A 25,053-nucleotide genomic window follows, 5' to 3' on the forward strand; every position below is an offset into this window, starting at 1 on the left:
GCCTCTGTCTCCATTGACAAGTACTGTATTGCAACAGGAGATCTGCAGAACAAAGCAGGTGGTGCTGAGGTCTATATCCTGCACGTTTGGGGTTTACTCTGCATTAGATCTGTAGACAAAGACTCCTCAGTGAGTGGAGTGTGTTTCGGAATCTCAGGGCGCATCCTTCAGAGGAATCTCTGGCTCAAACCAGAGGTCTGCTTTGCGCAGGAGGAGCGTTCTGCAACGAGTCCATGTGCAGGAACTGAGGGAGATGAGTAAGAATCGCTTCAGGAGTGCCCGCCTAATCCAAATTAAATAGATACATCTTATTTCTTTTTTTTTTTTCCTTTGCTTTAAACAAGTATGAGCTCTGAAAAAAAAAATTACAGAGCATTTATGAAAAGTTATTTCAAACCAACAAAGAAGCCAAACTTTTCTAATGTTGAAAAGCTTCACATTTTTCCTTTTTTCTTTCCCCCTCCCCAGGGAAAAGCTTTGGGTTTCAGCAGGGAAAGCTTTCATAATGCTTTGTACAGCCAGTCAGGGGAAAAGGAGGAAATAAACTGATCTACAGCTAGCTGCTGTACTGCCCTGCTAACTGTCTGCTGCTGATGCTTCCTTGCTTGGAAATACAGACCACAATTATGAAAAAATGAATAAGCATTTAGGAGGCATGTAGCCCTAGGCATCTGCATAGGGGGTGGCATTTTTCTGTGTGTACATATGCATACGTACATCTATTTGTTTCTGTAAATGGCATTGTATTTTTTTCTTTCTGCTGCCCCCCCACCTCTCTGTTTATTTATCTGACGTGTTTGTTTTGTGAATGCTTATCTGCAATCCCGGAGTAAATGTAAGTGGTCTACTGAGCAAGTTTCTCAGAATGAGAGTCTTCAAAGGTGTACTCTGATAAAGGTAAAAGGAAAAGGTCTTTCATATCAGCTCCTGGCTTTCAGAATATTTTAAAAAAAATGGGATCCCTATTTTGCTTTTGTTTTCTCTTTTTTCTCCCCTTCTTTTCATTCAGTAAGCAATTACTAGATTAAAAGAAGGAGGGAATATTTCATGTATTCCCTTGTAAACAGTTTTAAAGCTCAAGTAGTTTATTCTAGTTCTATTTATTAATACAAAAGAGAGTTGAAGTACACACAGACACAACACTTACATTCATTTAGCAGTGACAGGTTAACTAGACTTTCTAAACAAAGAACGTTAAACACTGTTCGGTCAGTGTCATCCTCCAGTTCTTTGTTGGGACCATTATCCTGGACTCTGAATTAAACTCCTGCGTCAGATAATAGTTGGTCAGTCATTCTGATGTGAAAAAATTTCCATGATTTATCCCCCAAGGGGAAACTCTGCCCTGTGCAGAGGAGGACCCGCTTCAGTCTGATGTGAGTCTGTTGAAGCCTCCAACAACACGTAAGGCCCAGTGCTGCTCCTTGCAGAGACGTTTTTCATTGCTAGACTGCGTATCACCTCCCTTCCGGAGAAGTTAATTGTGGTTATACCAAAGGCCAAATTAATTTCATCAGCAGCTTACAAATCAAAGTTGGGTCAATAAGGGCTATCATACCACTTCAAATAATGAAATCCCTTATAAGGTGAAGAATTATTTGCCCTCTCTCTAAAGTATTTCTCTTGGGAAATGAAAGAGAGAAGGGCAGAGAGTGGCAACTCCATCTATTTCATACGTTCTCGATGTCCTCTCACGTTCATAAGCCCTAAAGCTAGAGCTTCTTGGCTTTTTCTGTTGTTTAAAAGGTGATTTGAAACTTCTGCTGGGAACATGCTGCTCTTAGTTTTATGTGTCACTGACATATTTCTCTAGAAGACCTTCTAGCCTGGACTTTAACTCAGGACCTGGCAAGTGATTTAGCACTTATTTATTGAAACGTGCATAAGCCTTAAAACCATCCGACAGTTCCTGCGCAAGCATCTGTCTTTTCAAAAGATAACACCCTGTCAGAATGCCCTGGAGCAGTATCTCTTCCTTTGGTTTGAAGTTGAAGCAGTTACAGCTACAGTAGTTAGCAAGTGTTTTTTGAAAGATGACAGCTGGGTTGTCAGACATTAATGCTGTACTACGCAATGTTTGTGTGCTACAGCAGAAATGCAATAAGGAATTATTCTTACATTATCATATACAGGGCTGCCAAATCACTGTCTGAGAGGTAAGATGAAGAACCTGTGGTCTGTACCACTTCTGCTGATGTTAGGGGGTGTTTCCATCAAGGGTAACTGAAGTCTGTTTTCACTCAGTATATGAGGAAGTGTCAGCTTAAGCATCTGTCATAGGAAAAAAAAAAAAGATGTCAACAAGTAAGATCTCCAAGGCAGAATTATCCCCAGCATGAGAAAAGCAGACAAGTTAGTTACTGTAACTGCTGGTGATGAGAACTTAACTTCTTCATCAGTAGATTTCATATGTGGAGTAAAATCGTATTTACTTAATCTTCAGCGCTGGAAGTCTCCAGCAAATTTCATTGTATTTCACATATGTCATTTTTACACAGCACTACTAAGAAAATCACTGCATTTCAAAGAAGCTGAGGGATCTCTGGGTAGTACTTATTTAGATCTGTACTTGTCTTGAGACACAAAAGAACACAAGTCAGGGAGAAGGATGAGCAAACACGCTGAATTGCTTCTTCACTGAGAAAAAAAAATAGAGCGATCTCTTGGAAAAGAGATGCCTCAAGTTGCTGTGGCACAGGTGTGTGCAGTCATAAATGAAGACTTTAATAGCAAAAAATTGTTCATTGTTTTTCATGCTACAGGAAATAGGGGACAAAAGTGATCTGACAGATTCGAAACAATCAGGAGATTATTCTCCAGCATCTAATTAACATATAAGTTTAGGTAAACTCGTTAGTTAGACAGCTAGTCAAATTCATGGCTATGAGCCAGAAATGCTTTTGAAGTAAAAAGGCCAGCAGCTGAACTGGTGGGAGAAAGAAAAGAATCCGTCATGGACTTTGAAGGTATAATCTCTGCCTCAGTCTCCAAGTCTCATTCTTACATTTTTCCCCAGGGATACACTATTTGTCACTACTGGAGAGTGGCTAATGGTGTTGACCAGCCCTGATGTGGCTCTTTTCATGCTCTAAATTACAAGTCTAGAAGCTCAAGTGATTCCATTGCCAGGAACCCACTGAAGTCAGTCAAGCTCTGAGGAACTACTATATCATTTTAACAAACTGCTGAAGAAAAGGAAAAAGCTTAGGGAAAAAAATAAGAAAAAAGCAAAGAAAAAACAAAACTTTTGAAAAGTTTTTTTATTAACTCGAAGTATTGGAAATTCCATTTGAAATACTTGTACTTTCCAAGAAGCAGCATTCAGCAATGACTGTCTTGCTTCCTGATACAGTTTAGCTAAGAGGGGCAGGACGCATGGCTCTGATAGACCAAAGCAGGGCATTTGTTTCAGCCAAATAACTTCTCCAAAAGCATGGTTTTTTGAAATCTTAATCTCACAGCTCTGCTTCCTTAGCTTTCATCAAATCAAGTAGTAACTCAGCTGGACAGGAAATAAAAATAGTTACTTAGGTCAAAACCAACACAATGAAATAAATTCACTGTCAAGTAGTATTAAGAAAAATTCATGCATTTCTCCATCCACGTGGGAATGGTGCAACACAAAACCTCCCAGTTGTTTCTTGCAAGAGTGAACGGTCTTCAAGCAAAATGGCAACTAAGCAGAAACATTTCTTAAACTATCAACTGAACGAAAGGTTGCCAAGGTCACCTGGAATCAGTCCTATGAAGCATTACTGTGTAAATATCAGGTCAATTTGTAGAAGTCGCTAAATATTGTTTCTGATGTTAAGCAGGATCTGCTTCCCATTTCATTATGAAAAGACCAAAGCAGCAGGAAATTCTGTTCCACGACCAGTTTTCCAAGCTCAGAGAGAGAGAGAGGATCATGACAGGCCATCCAGCTTCAGGTTCAGAGCACAGGTTCCCGAGACCCCCATGCCAGGACACCACTTGTCAAGCAGGGCTTTGGTCTTACTCTTCCCCTGGGTCGACCACTGTTAGACCAAATGTTACATCACACGTACAAGTGTACCCGTAATGAATCCGTATTGTAATTGCATCTGCAGTACTGTTAGCTAAACAACATGAACATCTTATTACCAGCATGGATTAAATGCTGCCTGTCACACAGATGAATGTTTTCTGAGGCGTGTGTTTTCTGGTAAGAAGAAGTGACTAGCAGGATACCTGAATTCAAGCACCTATTCAAGCACGTAAATGCATTCTACAACTGTAGCAACTATGAAGAAGTCAGCAAAAGGCTGCAGTAGGATGTGAGCTTCTCTAGCAACTTCACCTCTCGCATTTCACATCTTTTCTCTTTGTTGTCCAAGGAAGTACTTACTGTATGCTCCTCTGTGCTCTCAGTAGTTCTCTAGTTCCTTTCTTAGATGAACTGAGAATAAATAATTTACCTGTTTCTAAGCAAACACCGTTTCTTTGTTGCCCGAGATTCTCAGTTTCAGTTGTGGTGGGGAAAAACCAATCCCCTCCTCCCTCCCTCCTGTAAAGCCCTCCAGGGAATCCCTGTCGCATTTCATCTTACAGTGGCTTCCTGGTTCTCAGGGTGCCTTCCGAATAACAGCAGTTCTGTCTATTTTATTTGCTCCCTCTCTTACACATGTGCAATTTAAGAAAAGTAATTGAAACTATAGCTTTTCACCTTGCCGTGTCTTTGTGGTTTGAAGAGGCGAGCGTCTAGAGATAAAATTTCTGCTTATCGGCTACAGAAAAGTGCTCCAAAGCCTGGAGAAATCAGTGAACTCTGTAGGAGTTCGCTTGCTGAGCAGGTGTTCATGGTTCATCACAGGAAGAGAGGTTTAGGCTAGAATTAGCTTTTTACCTCTGCAACCCGAGCATCTTTTGTTGCAATTTACACCTCTGGCCCCACCAGTCAGGCAGGTTCCTGTGAATTAGACTGGCCAAATACAGCAGTGAGGCATCAAACAAAGGTACCTGTCTCCTGCCCAGGTTTTTTATCCACGCACACTGGTGATTCTGGAGGAGCTCTGCCCTGCCAGACTGGATCCAGTGGCTGTAAGGAGACCCTCTTTCCATGGTATCTGAAGGGCACTGAGACTTTCTCTCGCTTTTATATAGCTGGGTATGCCCTTGTCAGCTTTGCAATTTTTTAATTTTTTTTTTTTTGAAGTAAAAGCTTGTTTTAAGAAAAAAATTGTTAATTTTGTTAAAGCCCCTTTTGTTAAGCCCTGTTGCAGAAACTAGGCAGCAAACAGACTGGTCAGACTTCATCAGACAAAACAGACTTCTGTTGAGAAAAGAAAAAACCCTGCAATTTTCTGGAAATTGAGGTTTCCATCTCAAGAAAAGCACCTCCGCATCTGGAAACACAGTTCTAGGCCCTGGTTCACGAAGCAGTGGTTTCTGTTCCACAAAAGGGAGAGGCTGGGAGCCTTAGGAAAGGCTCTGAAGCACTTCTGGCTCTGAGGAGCAGTGAACTTCTGGCTTTTTCCTTGGTGACAGCAGAATGTGACTACAGGTGCTGGCTCTTCACAGAGGCAGGACTCTGGATGTAAATGTCAGTGCTGAATGACAGCAACCAGTAGGTAAGTTGGGATCTGGCCTCTAAGCAGGTCTTCATGCACGGCAAGTGTTAACCATTGACTGGGATTGTTGTGTGAGAGGTTAGAGGTTCCAGAAGGAAAAACAAAGAATCACAATGAAACAGCAGCCAGAAAACTGGTAATTCAGGAGTGGAAGTGCTCTCCAGTCTCATCTCTGACTACTGCACTTCCTCTGCACTTCTGTCCAACCTGCTTTCTTTTCAGTGTTTCCAGTGAAACACATTTGACTGTTTCCCTTGGGAAAATATAGCAGAACCACCATACAGCACTTACTTGCTGTCAAATCATTTTCTTTTCTTTTCCTTTGATTTCATCAGTCCTGCTTACCCACACCTTAATCGTTCTTTTCTGTGAATTTCAATCCTAAGAATTTCCCATGCAATCACATCCTTCAAATGTCTGCTGGCTGCTTTCCCTGCTTTGTATTTTGGCCAAGGTATATCTAAGTGATCTTGAATTTCTTTTTTGTACATTAGTGCTTCAAATTCTATGGTTAGGATTTTTGTGGTCTATTTTATGCTGGTCTTTGCTACTCCTCTGGGGCTTCTTCTTTTTAAGGGATAATTTCTTATTATAGTCAGCGTGTGATCTGCAAGCAGAGGACCAGGCACAAGAACAATTTGCAATTATTTCTTGACAGTCAAAATTGCAATAATAGTGGCGTTGCCATTTTTTTTAAAGCAGCTTTCTCTCTCTCTCTCTAGAGGATATCTGCAATTTCAGCTGAAGTTCCTCAGGTGTAAGTTGTGTTGTTTTTTTTTTTTCCCCTGTGAATTCTACCATCAGGAAATTGGAGAGCAATTTGAGTAAATAATCTTCCTTTAAATCTCTTTGTCCTTGCACTTAGATCATATATTTGCTACAGATATAATCATAGAGATGAAAAGCCTACAATATTTCAGTCTTTTAATTGACAATCAGGTTAACATAACACAGGTGGCATCTTTTCTTTCTGTTTCTGTTTTGGATAGGGTTAGAGGGTGACTGAATGATGCTGCTATGTGTCACCAGACTGATCTTACTGAAAACAAGGAGGTTATTTGCTCACTTTCTCTGTCTAGCTGTGCATTTCTAGAAGCCTGGGGAAGTTTTACCTTTCCAAGGGGGCTATGGATATCTGCTTTAGTTAGAATGTACTTGAACAAATTGTAGAAAAGTCATTTAAAAATAAAAAGATCTTTTGTTCTAGTTTCTTTTTAGTTTAAGAAGATTCTGTGATTAAAAGAAAAACATAAAAGAAATCAGGTTTTCCAGCAAGCAGGAGATAACGCAGGGAGCTTTTTGTAATACGTAACCACTAACTAAAGGCTTCTAGAGTCAGAACTCAGAATCAGTAATGAATTGTAGTTTTCATATTTTGTAAACAACTCTACTAATTAATAGAGTATTGGGATAACATACCCTATTGTAACAATCAGAAAGATCAACACAACGGAAAGGCGATAAAAGAGGCGTAACGGCAGAGGGACTGACGCAATGGAAAGGTGTTATAAGGGAAGGAAGAAAGACTGCTCACCTGACTCCAAAGATCTAGGCCCACAGGGGAAAACTCCACAAAGGAGGAAACTCCAGAAGGAGATCCTTCCATTGTGGCAGCCCTTAAATGGGGTCTAAGGGAGGTGGAGCCAGGTTCTGCTCCTTCCAGTCTCACACTGAATTGCCTTCACCTGTGCTCCCAGGGCTGACTGGGTCCTTCCCCCAGGTGCTCAATCAGTGGTTCAGGCTGTGACTTAACAGGTACCATACACCTATAAATGTCTTTAGGTAAACACAACAGAGTAGATGTATATTCTGTCTAAAAATCTGGATTGGTTTATCGGTTGAAATATTGTTACATTGCTTTTAGAAAGCCTAAATATTATACCAGAAGTGTAGATTAACGAGCAGAATGTCTGCAGTCCACTACAGTACTGGAGATGACACAGATACCTGAGAGCACGGTGAGGATATTCAGATTGGAGAAAGTCCAGACAGAACACTAAAAAATGCATCGTGTTTTTGCTAATAAGTAAAACTTTGTCATACTCAGTGTTTCCATAATAAAGATTAAATCACGGAGATTAAAAGTCAGTTGGAGATGCATGACAAGATACATAATCAGTAGGAAATGCATGTAGTAAAACAAGTAAGGAATGGATTAAACAGATAATAGCGTGAATTATGAACCAGGCTTTGACCTTGTGGCATGCTGCTTGGATGTCACTGTGCGGTGATACATTTGTCACGTACTGCTCTGCAGAAGGAAAGGAGCCCGCGTGTCAGACTGTCTGGAAACACGGCTGTGCTCAGAGGTAGGTGAATCTCATGTTTGATCTTCTGTACTGAAGCTTTATTCCAGGGAATGCAGAGGAGCCAAGCCCATATTCCTAGGTCACTTCAGGCTTCATTAGATGAGCTTTCTGCCTTTGCATTCACCTGTATCTTGAGAGAGCAGGTATTAATTTAAATAATCTAAAACCAAAATAGCATGACATCTGAACAACTGTCAAGGTAGGTAAATGGACACGGCTTACGAAGTTATCTTGAGGGAAGGTCCCAGCGCTGCTTAAGGTGTGTTTGAAACTCATGAAAAAAGTGTTTGTCTTCTTTTCCTACTAGTGCTAGTTTGAGTATTAGGTCATGTCAAAGTCAAAGTGTATTTGTTCATGATCAGAGCTAGATGTAATGCCGGGCCCTGAGGGATGAGACAGGAATGAGGGATTAGGACTAAACTGGCACATCTTCGAGTTGTCAGGGAGAGAAAGGCAAACAGGAACTCCCAGGCTGGGACAAGGATAATTTCTCACTCAGAACCGTTCACAGAGGACAATCCTCCATGCTTCTGTAGCAATTAATTAATATTAACCTCCGTGCCTAGCTGGCTTCAGACCATTACTAACCTGTGTCCCAATTTCAGGTTATTTTCCTTAATCGTTCCCTGATTTCTGTAATAGAACAGCTTGTCGAGTGGCACAGTTAGAATTTTCGGGTGATTAAACATATGTGGCTAAATTCCCAATATTTCTCAATTCCACTGTTCCAAGTGGTAGAGGAAAAGCACCTTTAACAAACACATTTTCAAGGAAATTATAAATTTTTGAGTTACGAGTGATGCAATATTAAACACACACCTCAACTCTGGAATTTTGTCTGCATCTTTGATGTTAATGATCAAATATTCATTCCCTTGATTATTCAAATAATTAGACATTTTATCAGTTTCTTTCAAAAGCTCAGAAGTAAGAAAGGCAAATTCGTTGAAGGGGCGTTCAATATTTAGTTTACTGTCAGCAGAAGAGTCATTAGGCAGGAAGGGAAGAAGTGTTTGTTGCAGAAGGCCTCAGACTTTCAAAGGGAATGCTTTGAAATTTTTGCTGTGTTGTTGTAGGAAGTTCTTGGTCAAAAACTGCAGGTCAGATCCTCACCTGGGGCTGCTTATCACACTTCCAGCAGCTTTTATGGAAGGAGAGCCAAGCCAAGCTGGGGTGTGCTGGTCTTGGCTGAAGGATCTAGTCAAGCACCCATTCTGCTTTCTCCTAACTGGTGTTCAAAGACAGTATCGTGAGCAAATTCTGCGTTTTGCCCTTATGCAGAAAAGGCAACAAATATACATAAAAATAGACTTACAGGTCATGTATAATGTATAAAACTGGATACATACATTCCATAATTGCTTTATGAACAGCAGACAGTGACACTGGTGAAACCCCATCATTTTTAAGGTTATAATTTAGCAGTGGCTGAAAAAGAAATGTAACATATTTAGATCTTTATTATACTTAATTGCTTCAAGCTTTCTGACTATTGTGTGGATGTCACAGAGGATTAGAATAAAATCAATTCGAATCTCATGCATAATGTGCTAGAAATTTTTTGTTTGTTATAATTCCTACCCTTCCGTATTAATTATAATCAAGAGAGAATGTAGGCTGCAGTTGTCTTGTTAATGATAAATACAAATATAGCAACAGTATTTTCATTTTATTTATTTAGTTCACTCGGAGTCTACCTTGTGTAAATTGTATCTGCAAAGAAAGAACAATGGGAGCTTGTCAGTGTCTGTGCACTGTAGAAATGAGTGCATTTAGAAAGTAAGTATGCACATTATTTTTATTGAGGGATAAAATAGAAAAATGCCTTGCATCACTTTCTGCTATGGATTTTTGTTATGGCTTTGTGCTCTGTGCTTCAGATGCTTATGTAAGCATGAAGAAATATATTCTAAAAAAAAAAAAAAGAGGCGTAAGTAAGTGGTTTGACTTAAACAATGTTTTATTGGTTACCTTGTGTCAAGTGTTATCTAGAAAAAAAGAAAGACTTTAGCACGAACCCTAAAATAAAATACTGTAATACCCATACATGAGTGTACATCTATCTATCTATATCTATGTATATATATAACATTTTTATAAATAAGTGTGTAATTAGAAAAGAAACAAGCATACAGGAGACACAGTAAGTCTATCAAGTTGATTCTAGAACACCTTCCTTTGGGATGGTGCATATCCATTATAGCGAAAATACTGACAGTAAAGTAGTGACAAATGGGACAAACACGTAACAGTAAATGTTTACATGGTATTTCCTATCAAAGTCCAGAAAGGCTTGGAATCTCACCTTACCTTCTTCTGTAATTTTACTACTCGCAGGTTGCAATAACACTGGTGAGACATGTTCAGAGATAAGAAGGGCAAGTCCTAAAGTACTAAACTGCAGTACTGACTGATACAAAGAGTTAAAAACATGATCACTTTTTTTCTTTTTAATATAAGTTTTTAAGGTACCTTTATAAATATCAAAATAATCAAGTAATTTCTGAAGAAAAACATCCATGTTCAAGAGGCTCTTCTTTCTCTTCGATGCTGGATCAGAAAAAAAAAAAAAAAGATTTCAGTTGTTGGAGTCAAGGAGAAAGAGGACAACTGGGAGCATTAAAAGCAGGCAAGTGTTTTTATTATTTTCCTTTTTATTGTTGTTTCTCTTCAAACTGAGGAAAATGTAACCTCATTGTATTCTTCCCTTCATCAACAATATTCTATTCATACCGAATGAATCCAGGGTTTCTATCAGGCTCAAACAAAACGCTAAAATAATTCTTTAAGCAATATGTAAAATATTATGATGTTTTACGATGGCCAAACGAGGCAAAATAATGGACTGTCCCTCTCTGATGGACTTATTGTTACTGAAGAGCATGAATTTCACACAGATTGTCAGCAGAACACAGGAAATGACTGGTGGCACTGAACTGGGCCGTGTGTCTAGAGTACTCCATGAGACACCAGGAGAGACAGAGAAGGTAGATAGATACAAAGTCAAAGACCATCTTGTAGAAAGTCTCCCTTGCTACAGGACACACCATTGACTCTATTATAACAACATCAGAGCCAATTTGTATCACTTGACATAAATAAGTGTCAATTCTTATCACTTGACATAAGGGGCAAAGTCATGACTGTGTGTCTCATTCATTGTCAGATGTTTATAGCTCCTTTGTGAGCAGTGCATCAGTATTAAAGGTGACAGTGCTGAATGGAGATTTAGAACACATTCCATGTACAGGTTCTGCTTAGGGTTTAGAAGCAGAGTGTTTGCTGGTTGCTTCCATAGACAACTACAGATAGGGCTTTTTTAATTGAGACTGTGGATATCTTATAACCAGAGATGATCAAAGAAGAAGGACAGGAGGCCCAGTATCTCTTATAGCTTGAAACAGTGAAGCAAAGAACATTTGTCCTCTGTGTCTACATATGAAGGAGCTGGGAATCTGCACAAGGAATCTTAGATCTGTCAGGCAATCAAGTGAATAGATCTAATCCCCAAAGAGTCTTTAGTTAGTTAGCTAGTTAGTTTTGAAAGGTAGGTGTGGATTATCTATGGATGGAGTGACTGTCAGGCTTAGTTAATGGCCGTGCTGTTCTGTTCCTTGTGTAGTCCTCAGTCACTGTAAGATTTTTACATAGGAGCCTACAGCAGTGAATATGAGCCAGAAGATAGAGCCACAGAACCACTCTTGAAAGCAGCCAGCTGAACCTGTAACTCGTTTCCATGAGGAGAAGTAAATAAACAAAATCCTAATCGGAAATTCTACAGAAAACTCCTTGTAATATTTCATATTAAAAAAAAAATGTAACCTTCATAGTTCTCCAAGTGACTGTTAAGAAAGCTGCACGTGTTGCTGTAGAGCAGACCTTGTCCTACTGAAACTGCTGAGCACAGCTTTTATACTGTTGTAATAATGCAATTTATTTACTGTGAAATGTTCGCATTATTGAATCCTGTTTTTCTTCCAGCCGGTCATACTGTGAAGAGCAAACCAGCCCAAATAAATAAAACAATGCCATTGTGCTGGTGCGTCAGAAGGTAGGCTATTCTGTCTAATGGAAATGCAAATACGGAAGCAGTTGTTGTTTCCTGGATAAATGACACTTACAGAAAGATGATGCAATGTTTTTTTTCCCCCCCCTCTTTTCTTCTGATAATCATTAGGTCATCGCATACTAATCCATGCTTTGTTTGCCACATACCATACATTGTAGTGCCCTGCTGTTACGGAAGAATGGAATTTCAAAAGGGTTTATGAACATCTCTTTTCTGATCTAGTACTTTGGTGACCAGAGGTTGAGGTACTGAATTACCAAAGGTCTCCAAAAGTTATTTCACAGACACATCCTCGGCTGAAGATTACTTGGGATATTTTTTTCTATGGGCCTCTTTTTCATCTTTGAAGGTACTCTCAGCACAGCATACTTTGTGGGCAGCTCTCTGCGCTCCGAACAAGCAGCTGATGACTATGCTATTTATTCACTGCGTCTTCTATTTTTTACAGTCATTTCAAGGTTCAGAAATTACACTGATTAAGATTAGGAATGCCATAATTTCAAACAAACTGGTAAATATATTTTTAAACATTTTTATGTTTATTCTTTTTTTTTTCCTAGACAAGCAAGTGTGCAGCTGAAGTTCAGGAGGAGCTGAGGGGTTTTAATTTGGAGGGACTGGGGTATCAGAAAGGGAGGACTGCAGAGCTGAATCGAAGTGGAGGAGGCACAGAACTATTGGGGAACAGGAAGCGAGGGCTCTGAGCTGGGCAGGCTTCAGAGCTACGAGGCAATGTAAAGCAGGGCTTGATGGTTAACGTGGTAATACTACTTTAATCCTAGTATGTACCCTGACCTTGAAGAAAGGAAGCGGAGAACTGAATATTGTCTGCCTTCCTCCCTGCCATCCTTGACTTTGAAGCTCTCAGCTAAGACCCGCTTGAATAAGCAGCTACGTTTCCTGGTGCTTACCCAAGGTAACTAAAACCAGAACTTTTGCAGATCAACCTTTACATTAAATCTCTTTTCCTTAGGAAATAAATAAGTTTGTGCTTCAGCTTGGCCTGTGCTGTGTAAGTATACAAATCAAGACATTTTTTTCTGATTGAAAGAGCATACAGAGATTGCTCCAGGCTATTAATCCCATGCTTGTGTGGCATGAGGAGAGATAACCAAGATTTTACTTTGCAGAGCTCAAAACTGATAATGCACACAGCTGAAAGAGTGCTGTTTTTTTCCAGTGCAGCACACTTTTATAATCACTTATGGAAATAGTAGTGGTTTTTTAAATATTTTTAGTGACATTTACAAAGGTTCTGACTAAAAGATGTAAAAAGTCAAGATTCAGTTCCTGTATCGAGGCAGCAGTATTTGAAAATTATCTGACAACCCATATTAAAGCTATCTCAAATATCTAGATGAGAAAGGCAAAGGATTGTAATTTCAATCCAGAGCTAAAGCTGAACTGAAAGAAGTAAGTTCCAAAATAGCTTCCAACCTAGAACTTTCATGCTTCTATTCTTAATAGCTTTGAATCTGAATTTCATTTTATCTCACATCTGCATCTGCTCCTTTGTAAATGACAGAAAACTTTCCATTATTTTTAATGGGCCAAGTGAGGTGTCATGGGCAAGGTCAAACAAGTGACTGAGCATTTACAGAATCAAGATATGAACATATTCATAAAGTCATTGTGCCCTAGGCAATGACAATTTGCAGGCACAGCAAAGAGGGAGACTGGGTGAACAAGACTGTGCTGGATTCTACGCTGCAGAATGAGGCCTGAATTATTTCAGGGTCCTCTTGGCCCAAGAGCCAGCCTGTTCACCTGAATAGATCACACCTGTGAAACGATTCTTTTAAAATTCTGTTTCTTCACTGTATTCTATAAAGGCTTTTCTTTAATTCATTATGGTAGAACCAGCGGTATTCCTAGACGTTTCTTCTTTCATGCTTGTTAAATAATCCTTTCCTAAGTTGGAGGTAAGAAAGTCTTTATCTCCAGGAGATGAAAGCAGAAGATAGTCCTGTCATATGGATGCTGGTCTGGAATTTTTATTACAATGCCAGATCCTCCAGAGAACAAAGGAAAGGAGAGGGAAAGCCTGGACAGCATTCTCTGGTGCCTGCCTGAGGTCTTCAACTTTTAAGTATTTCAGACAGCATCTCTGGCTCTGAATGAAAACAGACAAATGAAAACATGGAATGAGTTTTCAAGGACAGGATTGGTGGGAGGATTTATCATGGTATGGGATAGCTTTCTGGTGAAAAGTTATGGCAAATTAGCCTGAATATAATACTTAAATATATGGCACGAAGCAATTCCAGAGAGTTATGGCAATAAGCAAAGTAGCCCGCGGGTCTTTTTCATCTGGACAGTTTGGGAATGAGTCTCTGATTGGTTTCTCTCAATAGTCTGCAGCTGGTGAGCATGAAAGGAAAAAAGTCAATATTTGCTTTTAAAAATGTTCTGAATGTTTTGTACTCTGGCCACTATGTCATCCAGTTCTCCATATAAAAGTTGCCCACTTTCCCTTTAGTGCTAAGGAAACAAATCTAATTGTAGAAAAACAGCAGAAGTTGGAGGTGGTGGCAGGAAAGTACAGGACAAAAGCTGAAAGGAGGAGGGAAGGAAGATGAGACAAAGCAGATCATCTCATCACTCCCCTAGCCGCCATAAGAGCAATCAGCTCAAGAGAACATTTCTCTCAGGCTGTGTTCAATCTGCTGCAGTTTAAAATGTCTCAAGTGATGGGGAATATATTCTCACTACTTAGGGAGAAGTTAGAGTGTGTCAGTTCAAACCAATAAATATCTGGTTTGATGGTGACATTTACAAGTTGCCTGCTCCGCTGAGCTCAGTACGCAAGTTAACAGCTCGCATTCTACAGTCAGTTCCTTAATTATCTTGTCTTCCCCCAAAGATTTGTCAGGAAGCCATCTGATGATATCCCAGATAGATGTGCTATGCCAGTGAAGCACTGGTTTGACTTTGATGTGCTTTCTGGGTTAATGAAGATGCCTTCTTGGTAGGAGGAGATGACTCAGCAGCTGCTCCAGTGCTTGTCCTCCAGACCTTAGAAACAGTTCCCTCTAAATGCGTTTCCTTAAGGGGTTATTCGAGTTTCTCATCATACATTCAGCAGAAAAGAAGAATAAAAATCTTCCCCCAAACAATGTTCTGTATTTTTGAAAGCAGTTTTAGGATAAGAGCTATAGTATCTAGGACAGAGTGGAATATAAATTAACATGGAAAGGACAAAAGGAAGTTTAACACAGTGAATGGAATCCAGAATTTGTTTCATAATGAAATTCTTACTTCTTAAATAGACCCATGCTCTTTTCCCTTCTTCGCAGATTTTCCACTGAAAATTTTTTATTAGCAGTCATGAGGCAGAGAGTGAACAGACCAAAAGACCCCAATGCTGTGTTATTTTTAGCTCTCCTGCATGAAAAATTATGGAGGAGAAATTTTAGGCTTGTAGAATGATACCTCACCTATATGCAAAAATATAACTCCTTCCAAAGTAAATCCTTATGATCTCATCAAAATACTGTATTAAAAATCATTAAAAATACCTTTTCATGCAAGACACCCAAATGTATAAAAAAATACATAAATTAATACTCAGAAATTAATTCCCAGCTTGAATGAAGTCTGCATTAAACCTATTCTGCGGATGATTATACATGCTTTGATAAATTTTCTTGTTCATATCTACAATCACATTGGCACAATAATAAAATCCTCAAGCCTTGGCTGCATCCATGGCACAGAAATTACGGAGAAAACTTTGGAAATAAAATAGTCTGATTTTGTTAAAGTGTTTTTCTCCTGAGCACCTGGAGGAAAAGTTAAAAAAAAAAAAAACAACTCAATATGTTCTTTGGCAGAGTAATTGCCTAGCGGATAAGTGAAGCAGAAGAGGGCATCTATATCTGCCCTGGTAAAGCTGCATAAAAATCGTATGAGCAAGCTGAGGAAATATGTACTAATCAACACTATTAGCAAGGTGGCTGCAAATACACTTCCCTAAGAAATTTAATACTCTAAAGGTAGGAAGGTTTCTCAGACAGCGGTCTGTCAGTTCTTTCATTAACTTAAATGATGTAAGACTGTACTCATGCATGAATTGCAGTGTACATTGAGCTATGAAGTGTAACACCATTCATGAAGCCAGAATTAAGATTCAAAATGGTCCTGATAAATAGAGAAGCTGGTCAGAATTCAGTGAGATGACATGCAAAAGAAGTGGACAGAAGCACTAATCTCATCTGGCTCTATGTTAACAGCAATTTCGTATATGGTACATCCAAAGAATTGGATGGGCACCAACAGTCACTGCCCATTGGTACATAAAGGTTGCTACTGTCCTTTACATTCCACTGTCTGCAGTAGAGGATGGGAAAGGAGATAGCACTGTGACTTTCAGAAAGTTTGAAGTTGAAAATTCACAAATATTTTCAACTCTAAAAGTATCCAAGAAATTTAACTTTCTTTGGTTATTGAATAGAGGGATAGACAAAATACTAAGTAAGTGTGACTGAGGGGAAAGGGCACGTGGCAGTGATGGGGCAGCACCAAGTGTCCAGATCAGAAAAGGACCTAGGACATAATTAACTTCTTTTGTATATTTATAGACAGGAACAAGCAGAGCTGAAGGAAAAGATTCTGGCCCTTCCAGCTCCCACTCACCTGCACATGGGACCTCCAGCACTTCCAAGGTGAGACAGTGTAGGGGAGATGAAGGAGGTGCCTTCATCCAGCAGGTGAGAGGAACCAGCAGACGTATCAATGCCTCAGATGCCATATCCTCACTGCTCACCAAGAAAATACATACTGAACAGAGTTTCTTAAAGATGAGGTAAAACACAAGGTTAAACAGACATTAGTCAAGGTTAATCAGAGTACACTGAGTCCTTTCTCAGTAAGATTAACTCTATTCTTGACACCCTTCCCAATTATTCCGCGAGCACATACAAGATTAAAACATATCCTGCAACCTATAGACTAGGGGGAAAATGATGAATATAATCATGCTGAAGTAAAGCCAACAAATGTTTCTTGGGATCAATAACACTTTTGAGATACTGAGAGTACATGTATGTATTTAAGCTGCACTGCACTAAGCATCTAAAGAAAGATGCAGCTGAGGACAGATCTCTGCTTAGGCTCTGCCCTGGAAGAATGAAGATTATAATCTCTTTATTTTGCTTAGAAGGTGCTTAGAAAGGCTCTTAAACCACAGAGAACACAAGATAAAAACAGTAATCCAGTTCTTGTTCAGGACATAGTTCTCAACGAATGTTTGCTACTGAAAAATGCAATGGCACTTGCATAGAGCAATAAGGAAGCTAACAAGAAGAAGTAGAACATTATTCTCCACTTCAAATGTCCAAAAGTACTCTGCATTTTACAAGGTTTTACACTTGCCATAACAATCAAACTAATCTTTCTTTTTCAAGATTCAGCCTACAAAGCCTCTCTCATTACTGCTTAGGACAAGACACAAGAATTATGATAGCATCCACCCTCCTACAAACAGTGAACTCCACGCAGTTCTCTCCAGCCATCCTTTCCCACACCTCCGAGACACAATACAGACAGAGATTTAGGTGCTGCATTCCATATAATGCTGTTAACCACAGTAACTAAGTTACTCTGCTGACATAAATTAAGGCATTTTCAGCCACACTTTATTAGGTTAGACAGTCTATACAAGACTTTTAAAAAATGCTTGAACTGACATTACAGGGTTGGGGACTTTTTTTCATTTTTCAAAAAGGTCTGATTTATGTATTTAATGGTGGCACTGGCTGACATTCAGAAAATCTATACCCTCAATGCTGAAAATAGTATCCATCTTTAAGCAAATTAACAAAATTTCTATGGGATCTCTAAATTGGATACTTAGATTGGATTTGGGAACTCAGTATTAGACATACATATATCTGTGTCAGTGGTGGCCATAACCAATGAATTCTAAGGCAGACAGAATTGAAAGGCCACACAGAATCATAGATAGAATCCTCCATAGACTGTCCCAATGGATAGATAGCATCTCAGCATTTTGTGCTCACTGAAGAACTGTGGGGCTGAGTACCTAATGGCCATTCATCTGGAAACATCCTTTAGTTTTGGTAGGATTTTTTTAAAAAGCCTCTCCAGGATGCCTCAGTGCCTTCTACAAAACTGTCTGAGAAGAACAAGTTCATGGTCCTTGTAAATTAATCTTTTCAAATTCATCATTATGCTAAATGCAAAGTGAGTATTCTTTTAGCAACCTTGATTTTGTCCAGCTCCGTCTCCAACTGAGTAGTGTCCTGTTGTTTATGAACCAAAAAGATTGGGAAGCCCTTGTCCAGAGAAAGGAAAATTGTTAAGAGAAAAGGCCAGGGAGTGATTCTGTGATCACAGATCTTTGCCTAGGAAAATAAAATTATAGGATTTTATCAGGAAAAGTCAAAGAAATGGCAAAAGACAATAAAAGCATAGGATACAGTTTCCATCTGAAATGCACTTGCTCGCTTGCTTTTTTAGCTGAGGAAAAGACTATAGCTTAGCCAGAAATTAAACTGCTATCATTTATCTCCTTCGTGCATCACAAGGGAGGTACGTGTCGGTATTTTATGCTGTGCGTGTGTGTTACATCAGTGCTACAGTTCAATACCAGGGCACTGCCAGACACACTAAAATGGAGGTATTCACTGTGTTACATGGGAGCCCTCTGCAAGGCCCTCCTTCCTTAATTTTAAGGGTCTCTGTGTGTATTCTGGGTTCCTGATCCCGGTCTCTGGTGCAGCCTGAAGAGTGCTGCTGCTGCCAGCTGCTTCAAGGTTAGCGATGGCAGTTCCTGAAAGAAATTTCTGCCCAGTTTGGATGTGGATAAAAATTTTCTATAGACTGTGTGCTGAAAATCCCTTAAAGAACTAGAAATCCTTCTCCCGAGCATCCTCTTTCCTCTATTCCTTTTGCTTTTCTCCCCACTGTCACAGAGCTGGGTGGCCTCCCATAGCAGGGACAGGCCCTGAGGAAAGGGTGCTGCCCAGTGCACTGTCTCTACATATGGCTCCCCACTAACCAAAAAAATACATCTGAAGAATTACCTTGAAGCATCTGTCTTTCCCAGCTGGATCACTGTGAGTAGACCTACCAGTAGCAATATTTGTGGACAAAGTACATTCTAGAAAGCAAAGCAGATATTTTTAACAAAAACAATTACATTTTTTGGCAAAAATAAACCCTGTTCTCTCCAAAAACAGCTTCAGGAGCAATGTAGCCACTTCTTGGAAGCCTCCCTGTTTTGGTCAAGTTTCTTTTTCCTGGCAGAAGGTTTTGAATAAAATGGTATAACAATCTTCTCTCATCTCAAATCTTTTTCCCACAGACAATATGTTGCTTGGTCTTGTTAATGAGTCTAATTAAGTCAGAATCTGGGAAAAATGTAGCCAAGAATAATTGAAAACAATTCTTTCCACACCGCCTACTGAAAAAGAAGATCTGCTGTTAAAATAGAGAAAACAACAATGCAGCTGGGTTGTCAGAGATGCTTATAGTTCTAACATCCCCACAGCCATAAACTTCACAGTCCATGTACAGCAGCAGCCTCGACACAAGACACAAGGCAAGGAAAACAAGGCTGTTTTCTGAATGCAATTTGTCCTCAGCAGTAGCACTGAAACTGTCCATACCTTATCTAAAGCAAACAGATTTTTTTTTTTTTTTTTGCTTTCATGAATGTCTACTCACTGTGAATTGCTGTCAGACTCGCCTTCTTGAATCTGGTAAGTTCTGTCTGCCAGAACCTCTGCCCTGTCAGGCAACAGAGGAAAGACACAGCGGCTAAAGCTCATTTTCTTCTCAGCTCTGTCCAATGGCATGTGTAGACTTGACTTAGCCTGTGATACGGCTGTATTTGGCCCAGTATTTGCAAGGGTTTTTACTTCCTTCTCTTGGTCTACTGGAGGTTCAAGGTCCTGTGTCCAGTATTCTTTTATGTTCGCCCGCTTTACATCAGTCATTTAGCACATCAGCTTTTCAGGTAAATTACGTGTAGTGAGATACTAGCTGATAAATTAAGAGCTCAGTTGACTGCTTTGTTTTCCATTCTTAAGGTGTAAGAAACGTCAGCACCACTCAGAGATTGAATGCCATCCCACCAAGCAGGGGTTATTGGAGAATAATGTGAATTTAGGTATTTAAAAGTATAACATCTAAAATGACATGTTAATACCTGAAGGAATACTCTCCAATTCTTAAGATTAACTACAGCTAGTTAAAATACTATTTGAAACAAACAGAAATACTGAGATTCCATTTATAGCAAAACATGTTTAAAATTCATCAAGAAAACAAGTGAGAACTGAGCATTCATATCTGCCTTGTTTGTGAGCTAGCAGTAAATTCAGTTTATCAGTAACGTATTCAAATAAAAACAAAGTAAACCAGTACATTTACCAGGAGAACATTTCTTCTTTTCTGAAGCTCAAAGATACCAGAAATCAAAGAGAAAAAAAAAAAGGTAAAAAATAGTATTAGAGCTCAAATGTGAGGCACTGAATTACAAAACTTTTATCTCTACCGAAGGTAGAAAATCAGCACAAATATATAAATTAAATAGGAACAAGAAAAACTTGACACAGGTTGCCATTTCTTACCACACTCAACCAAATCCTTCATGTTTTTGTCAGTTTTAGGAGCAAACTAGTTTTCTTTCTAAACATCTAAAGAGTAACAACAGCAGAGCAGGGAATGCAGGAACACTTTGACATTTCTCTTTCGAGAAGTTGGTACCCAAATCTTTTTTGCTTTGAGCAAGAGAGCACTGGATAGAAAGGAAACATGGAAATAACTGCAGAATGTTGCAGCTACTGCCTCTTTCAGTGTTAGTTTAACCTGTACCCTGCAGGATTCCTGTTTATTTAAGACCTCCAAGTCTCTATACTACTCTTGTCAGCAGGAGTTAAGGACAGTTAAGAACAAGGAAGAAGAAAAATTCACAGCCTTTGCCAGCCAACCTCATCTGCCCATCAAACCAGCCTTGCCCAGATCTTATGGCCTAAAGAATGAGAGCAAGACTTCCTAGCAAGGAAACTAATGCCAAGGAAAAAAATGGAAATCCTTCCTTAAAGCATAAGAGGGTCTTGCTCCCTAGCAACCTTCATCCTTACGGAACCAAATTTTAACAGGAGTACTATGCTCCCCAACTCACCTACTCCATCTCAGAGGAGAACTCACAGGAAATTTGAGAAGTGCAGCAGACTCTCCTGTGGAAGCCTGCACCACACAAGCTGGTGATGTTTCTCTTTACTGGGACTGTGGATGGTCTGTCACTAGGATACTTTGTACAGCTGCTCATACTAAATTACTCCACAAACTTCTACTGTTTTCTTTTCTCTTGCTCCTATTCTTTCACCATTTCTTGTTGTCTACCTTAACTTGCCCATGGTTCTGTGGGAGACATACACCAGTCATTTCTTAGTGGCTTCCCTTGGGGTATGTCTTACTGGTTTTTAATTTTATTTTTTGAAGTACGTACCATTTCTATGGAAAATCAGAGCAGCATTTGAGGAGATAGCTCAGTCCAACTTACCAAGAAGCAGCAGTGCTTACTGGATTGGACACTGGCATGGGGCTCTGAAGACCTGGTTTCGACTGTCATCAGCCAAGGCACATTAAGCAGCTTTGGATAAATCCTTTCACCTGTTTATGGAATCTTTGCATATTTGCATTGATTTTCAAAGCTTCTGTAAATTAAGAGCATTCACTTCCACATGTCTCTCAACGCTATATCTAAATATATATATATATATTATATTTTATTTCATTTGAGCTTACCAAACTATGAAGAAATAACTAGAGGAGTCCTGCATTTCAGAGTTGAAATCAGAAGTACAACTGCCAGCCCTTATTTGTCCCTATGCACTTATTTCTTATCTGTCTCTTTCTTTAAGAAATAGTCAAAATTATCTCCTGTTGTAGTACAGAAAATTAACCAAACAAATAAGCTTTTTACAACTGAAGAAGGTGCAAGGTACAAAAGCAGAGTGATATGTGTTGAAACAAGGAATCAAATGCAGTTCATTATTCTTGTGAGAGCACAGTGACATACTTCAGGTTTGGAGATTATTTACTTTCTGAAATATTTTCTAGGAAGTTTATTATGGTCATATTCACAATTGGCCTCAGAGAAGGACATGGACTTGGAGCTTGTTCAGAGTAATTTAATTAATCTTATTCAAAAAAGCAACAGCCAACCATTACGGCCCAAGTCAATACTAAAATGATTTCCCAAAACTCATTACAAAGTCACTTTCAGGAAACAACTGGTAGTTCCAGAACTCAGAGTCTAAACTATAAATTTAATTTTCTTTGAAGTCTGTAAATGATCATTTAAAAAAAACAATGGTGTATTTCCATTTCCTTTAAATAAAGTATTGTGCCTTGGAAGGCATGTCTTCCTTTTTTTGTCTGAATCTTTTTTTTTTTTGTAAGTTAGTTAATACATTTGTTATGTTTGTTACCACATCGTACTGCCTAGAAATATAAACAAAACTCATTTTATTTCAAGAAAATAAACACACGGCACAAATTTAATCTGCCTGCCCGCCTACCAGATGGAGAAAAGAACTGGGCCAACTCAGTGACAGAGTAACTGTTTAATCACATCAGCTTGATGTTGACTTACTTATAAATACAATCAGGCCCACTTGCACCCTTGGGAACTCGCCGTGTTTTCTCCCAATTTCTGAAAATACATGCAAGTTAATTCTTTATTCAAAATTTAGATAGCTACAGTGCAAATACCGTATTTATTACTGATGCTTCATTTGGATACCTGTACCATCACTAGTCGGGAGATAAATCGCTCCACTGCATAAACTGAGTCAACCTCCAGTGAAGTAGAGGAGTCTCTATACTAGTTCTGACGAACTTTTGTGTAAGCATTAAAATTTATGTAATTCAATTTCACAGATAGTGCCACTTCAACAAGATGTTTACTCAGGAACAATCAATAGATGTCTTGACACTGCCCTCACAGGATAAGGATTTAGTCAATACCAGCAGGTATATATCAGCTTTTGGGTCATTTTTGTACATTTTTCTTCCTATTTAAATTAATGAAATCATTCCTCTGAGGGGTGAAAGAATACTCAGCGCAGCAAAGAACAGTGAATATTTGTCTCAGAATATCAGTGGTAGCTACAGAATGGAGAAGGGAGTACAGCTCTCATAGCACTGCTGACTTGAGGAAGTACTACCAATAAGAAAGGAAAATTCTACCCTTCCAAAAAAATCAGTATAACACCCTGGCTAGTTCTTTATAACACTCTGGTGTCATTGATTTGATCTACATAAGCGATCCTCATATGTTCTACAAATCAGATAAATAATACTCAGGGGGAATATTAGGAAACAAGAGAAGGAGAGACACATGTTGAAGGGAACAGGTGGGATAATAAAGTAACAAATAAATACATTTGTCCAGAACTGCAGAAATGTCAGTACTTACCTGCAGTTACATGTAGCCAGGAACATTCTACACATGTTTGCGTTGCTCTTTCAAAGATACACTTTTTCAGTTCTTCGTGGATTTTGCACAAAGCTCTGTATGGTGAACTCAAGCAAAGTTAGGAGCAAGGAGGCCTTGAGGATTCCAGCCCCTCTCTGATTCAATAAATGAATTTTAAATGGCTAATTATGAAGATAACTATTAAAAAATCTTGGTAATACTTAGCTCTGCCAAAAATGTCACGTAGAGGTTTTCTGGCACTGCATACCAGCACTGCTACTGAAGTGAGCTGAACACACTCTGCCCTAGGCTGGTGCAGAAACTGAGAAACCAGCATGTCTGTTGTCCTGATGGCTTATTTTAATTCCTTCTGACTGTGACCCTTTATCAACCATGGAGCTTTATTCAAGACCAGCAAGGGCTGAATAACTGGATTTGCTTGGCAGGTAACCTTCTTCACTCTGCCAGTTAATCCAGCAGAAAACAAGTCACTGATCTCCTGAGAGAAGAAACACCTAAGAGATGAATCAGATGGGCATCGATCAGATCCAAAAAAGGCAAGATCCAAAAAATACAGTGAGCTACCTAAATCTAAATATGTAATCCTGCATCCTTCCCTACCTCTGCTAAACTATTGTTTTACTCAGAAAGTACTTAAAATGCACATGGGCCTCCATGTTTGTCTCGAAAATTCCACTAGCATCTAAAAAACAGACAGTAAATGTTACACCAACAATATTCATAGAAACAGTTCTCGGATCAAAGACTGGGTTCAGCCTCCCAGCACTGCTGCCAGCATACATGTGATGTATACTTGGGCGCAGTGCTCAGGCACTGCACAGCTGATGTGGGCACATATCTGGATTTCCATTAATCTGGAAGCTCAGCGTGAGCTGCTGGACACTCATGAGCATGGAACAGATGCTCAGCATCATCAAATTTAGTCTGACAAAGTTCCTGGCTGAAGAAAGGGAGCTTGGAAAGTCATACAATAACCCTAAAAAGAGGTGCTTTGAAGGACCAGTGCAATGCTTTTTCCAGCCAATTAGCCTTAAACTGCCTTCTGCACAGTGCCCTGTTTTCAACAAGACTGTTTTCCCACTCATCCCTTTCTGAAATACAGATTAACACCCTGCTAGGCAGATAAGAATATTGACTGCAAATGTCTGGAGGTACAGATTAGCCTTCAGAACAGAGAAGGGAGCAGTTGCACACACACAGATATGGGCATGGGGGACTGGCTGGGGCCATCTAAGTGCATACCCTCAACCCTCACCTCAGTCCAAAACAGTTCCTGCTAGGTGGCTCACAGCTCTTTTGGCTTCCCAGGTAAAACCACACTTCTGCTGGGGACTCCAGCATCATGAAGACTTGTTTTTGTGGCCGCCAGGGCTCTTTAGAAGGAAAGACACAGGTGCTTCCTTGTCCCCCTGGGTTCTCGAGTCAGGGGTCAGACATCAGTGCCACCTCTCAGCCCTGCACAGCACAGCTGATAAATGGGATTTCTGCTCTCCGGTACCACTGGGCTGTTCATCTAGCGTGCTGGCTGCCTCAGATAGCAGCTCCGAGCCATACAATTTGTCTGCCTCGCTGTGCAGGGAAGCCTGTGCCCTGACACTGTTCTGTATCCATCCC

General features: G+C 39.6%; 1 protein-coding gene across 1 annotated transcript in view; it reads right to left on the minus strand.

The window, feature by feature from the left end:
• LOC110398167 overlaps positions 9,987-25,053 on the minus strand; it is a 67,810-nt gene continuing 52,743 nt past the window's right edge. The window contains exons 5-6 of the mRNA XM_021395595.1: positions 16,602-16,723; positions 9,987-10,447 (exon numbers count right to left, since the gene is read on the minus strand). Of these exons, the coding sequence (XP_021251270.1) occupies positions 10,095-10,447; positions 16,602-16,723 (475 nt within the window). The 3' untranslated portion in view covers positions 9,987-10,094. The remainder of the gene's footprint in view (positions 10,448-16,601; positions 16,724-25,053) is intronic.

Source organism: Numida meleagris, chromosome 4 (assembly GCF_002078875.1).
Source record: "Numida meleagris isolate 19003 breed g44 Domestic line chromosome 4, NumMel1.0, whole genome shotgun sequence".
Lineage (NCBI taxonomy): Eukaryota > Metazoa > Chordata > Aves > Galliformes > Numididae > Numida > Numida meleagris.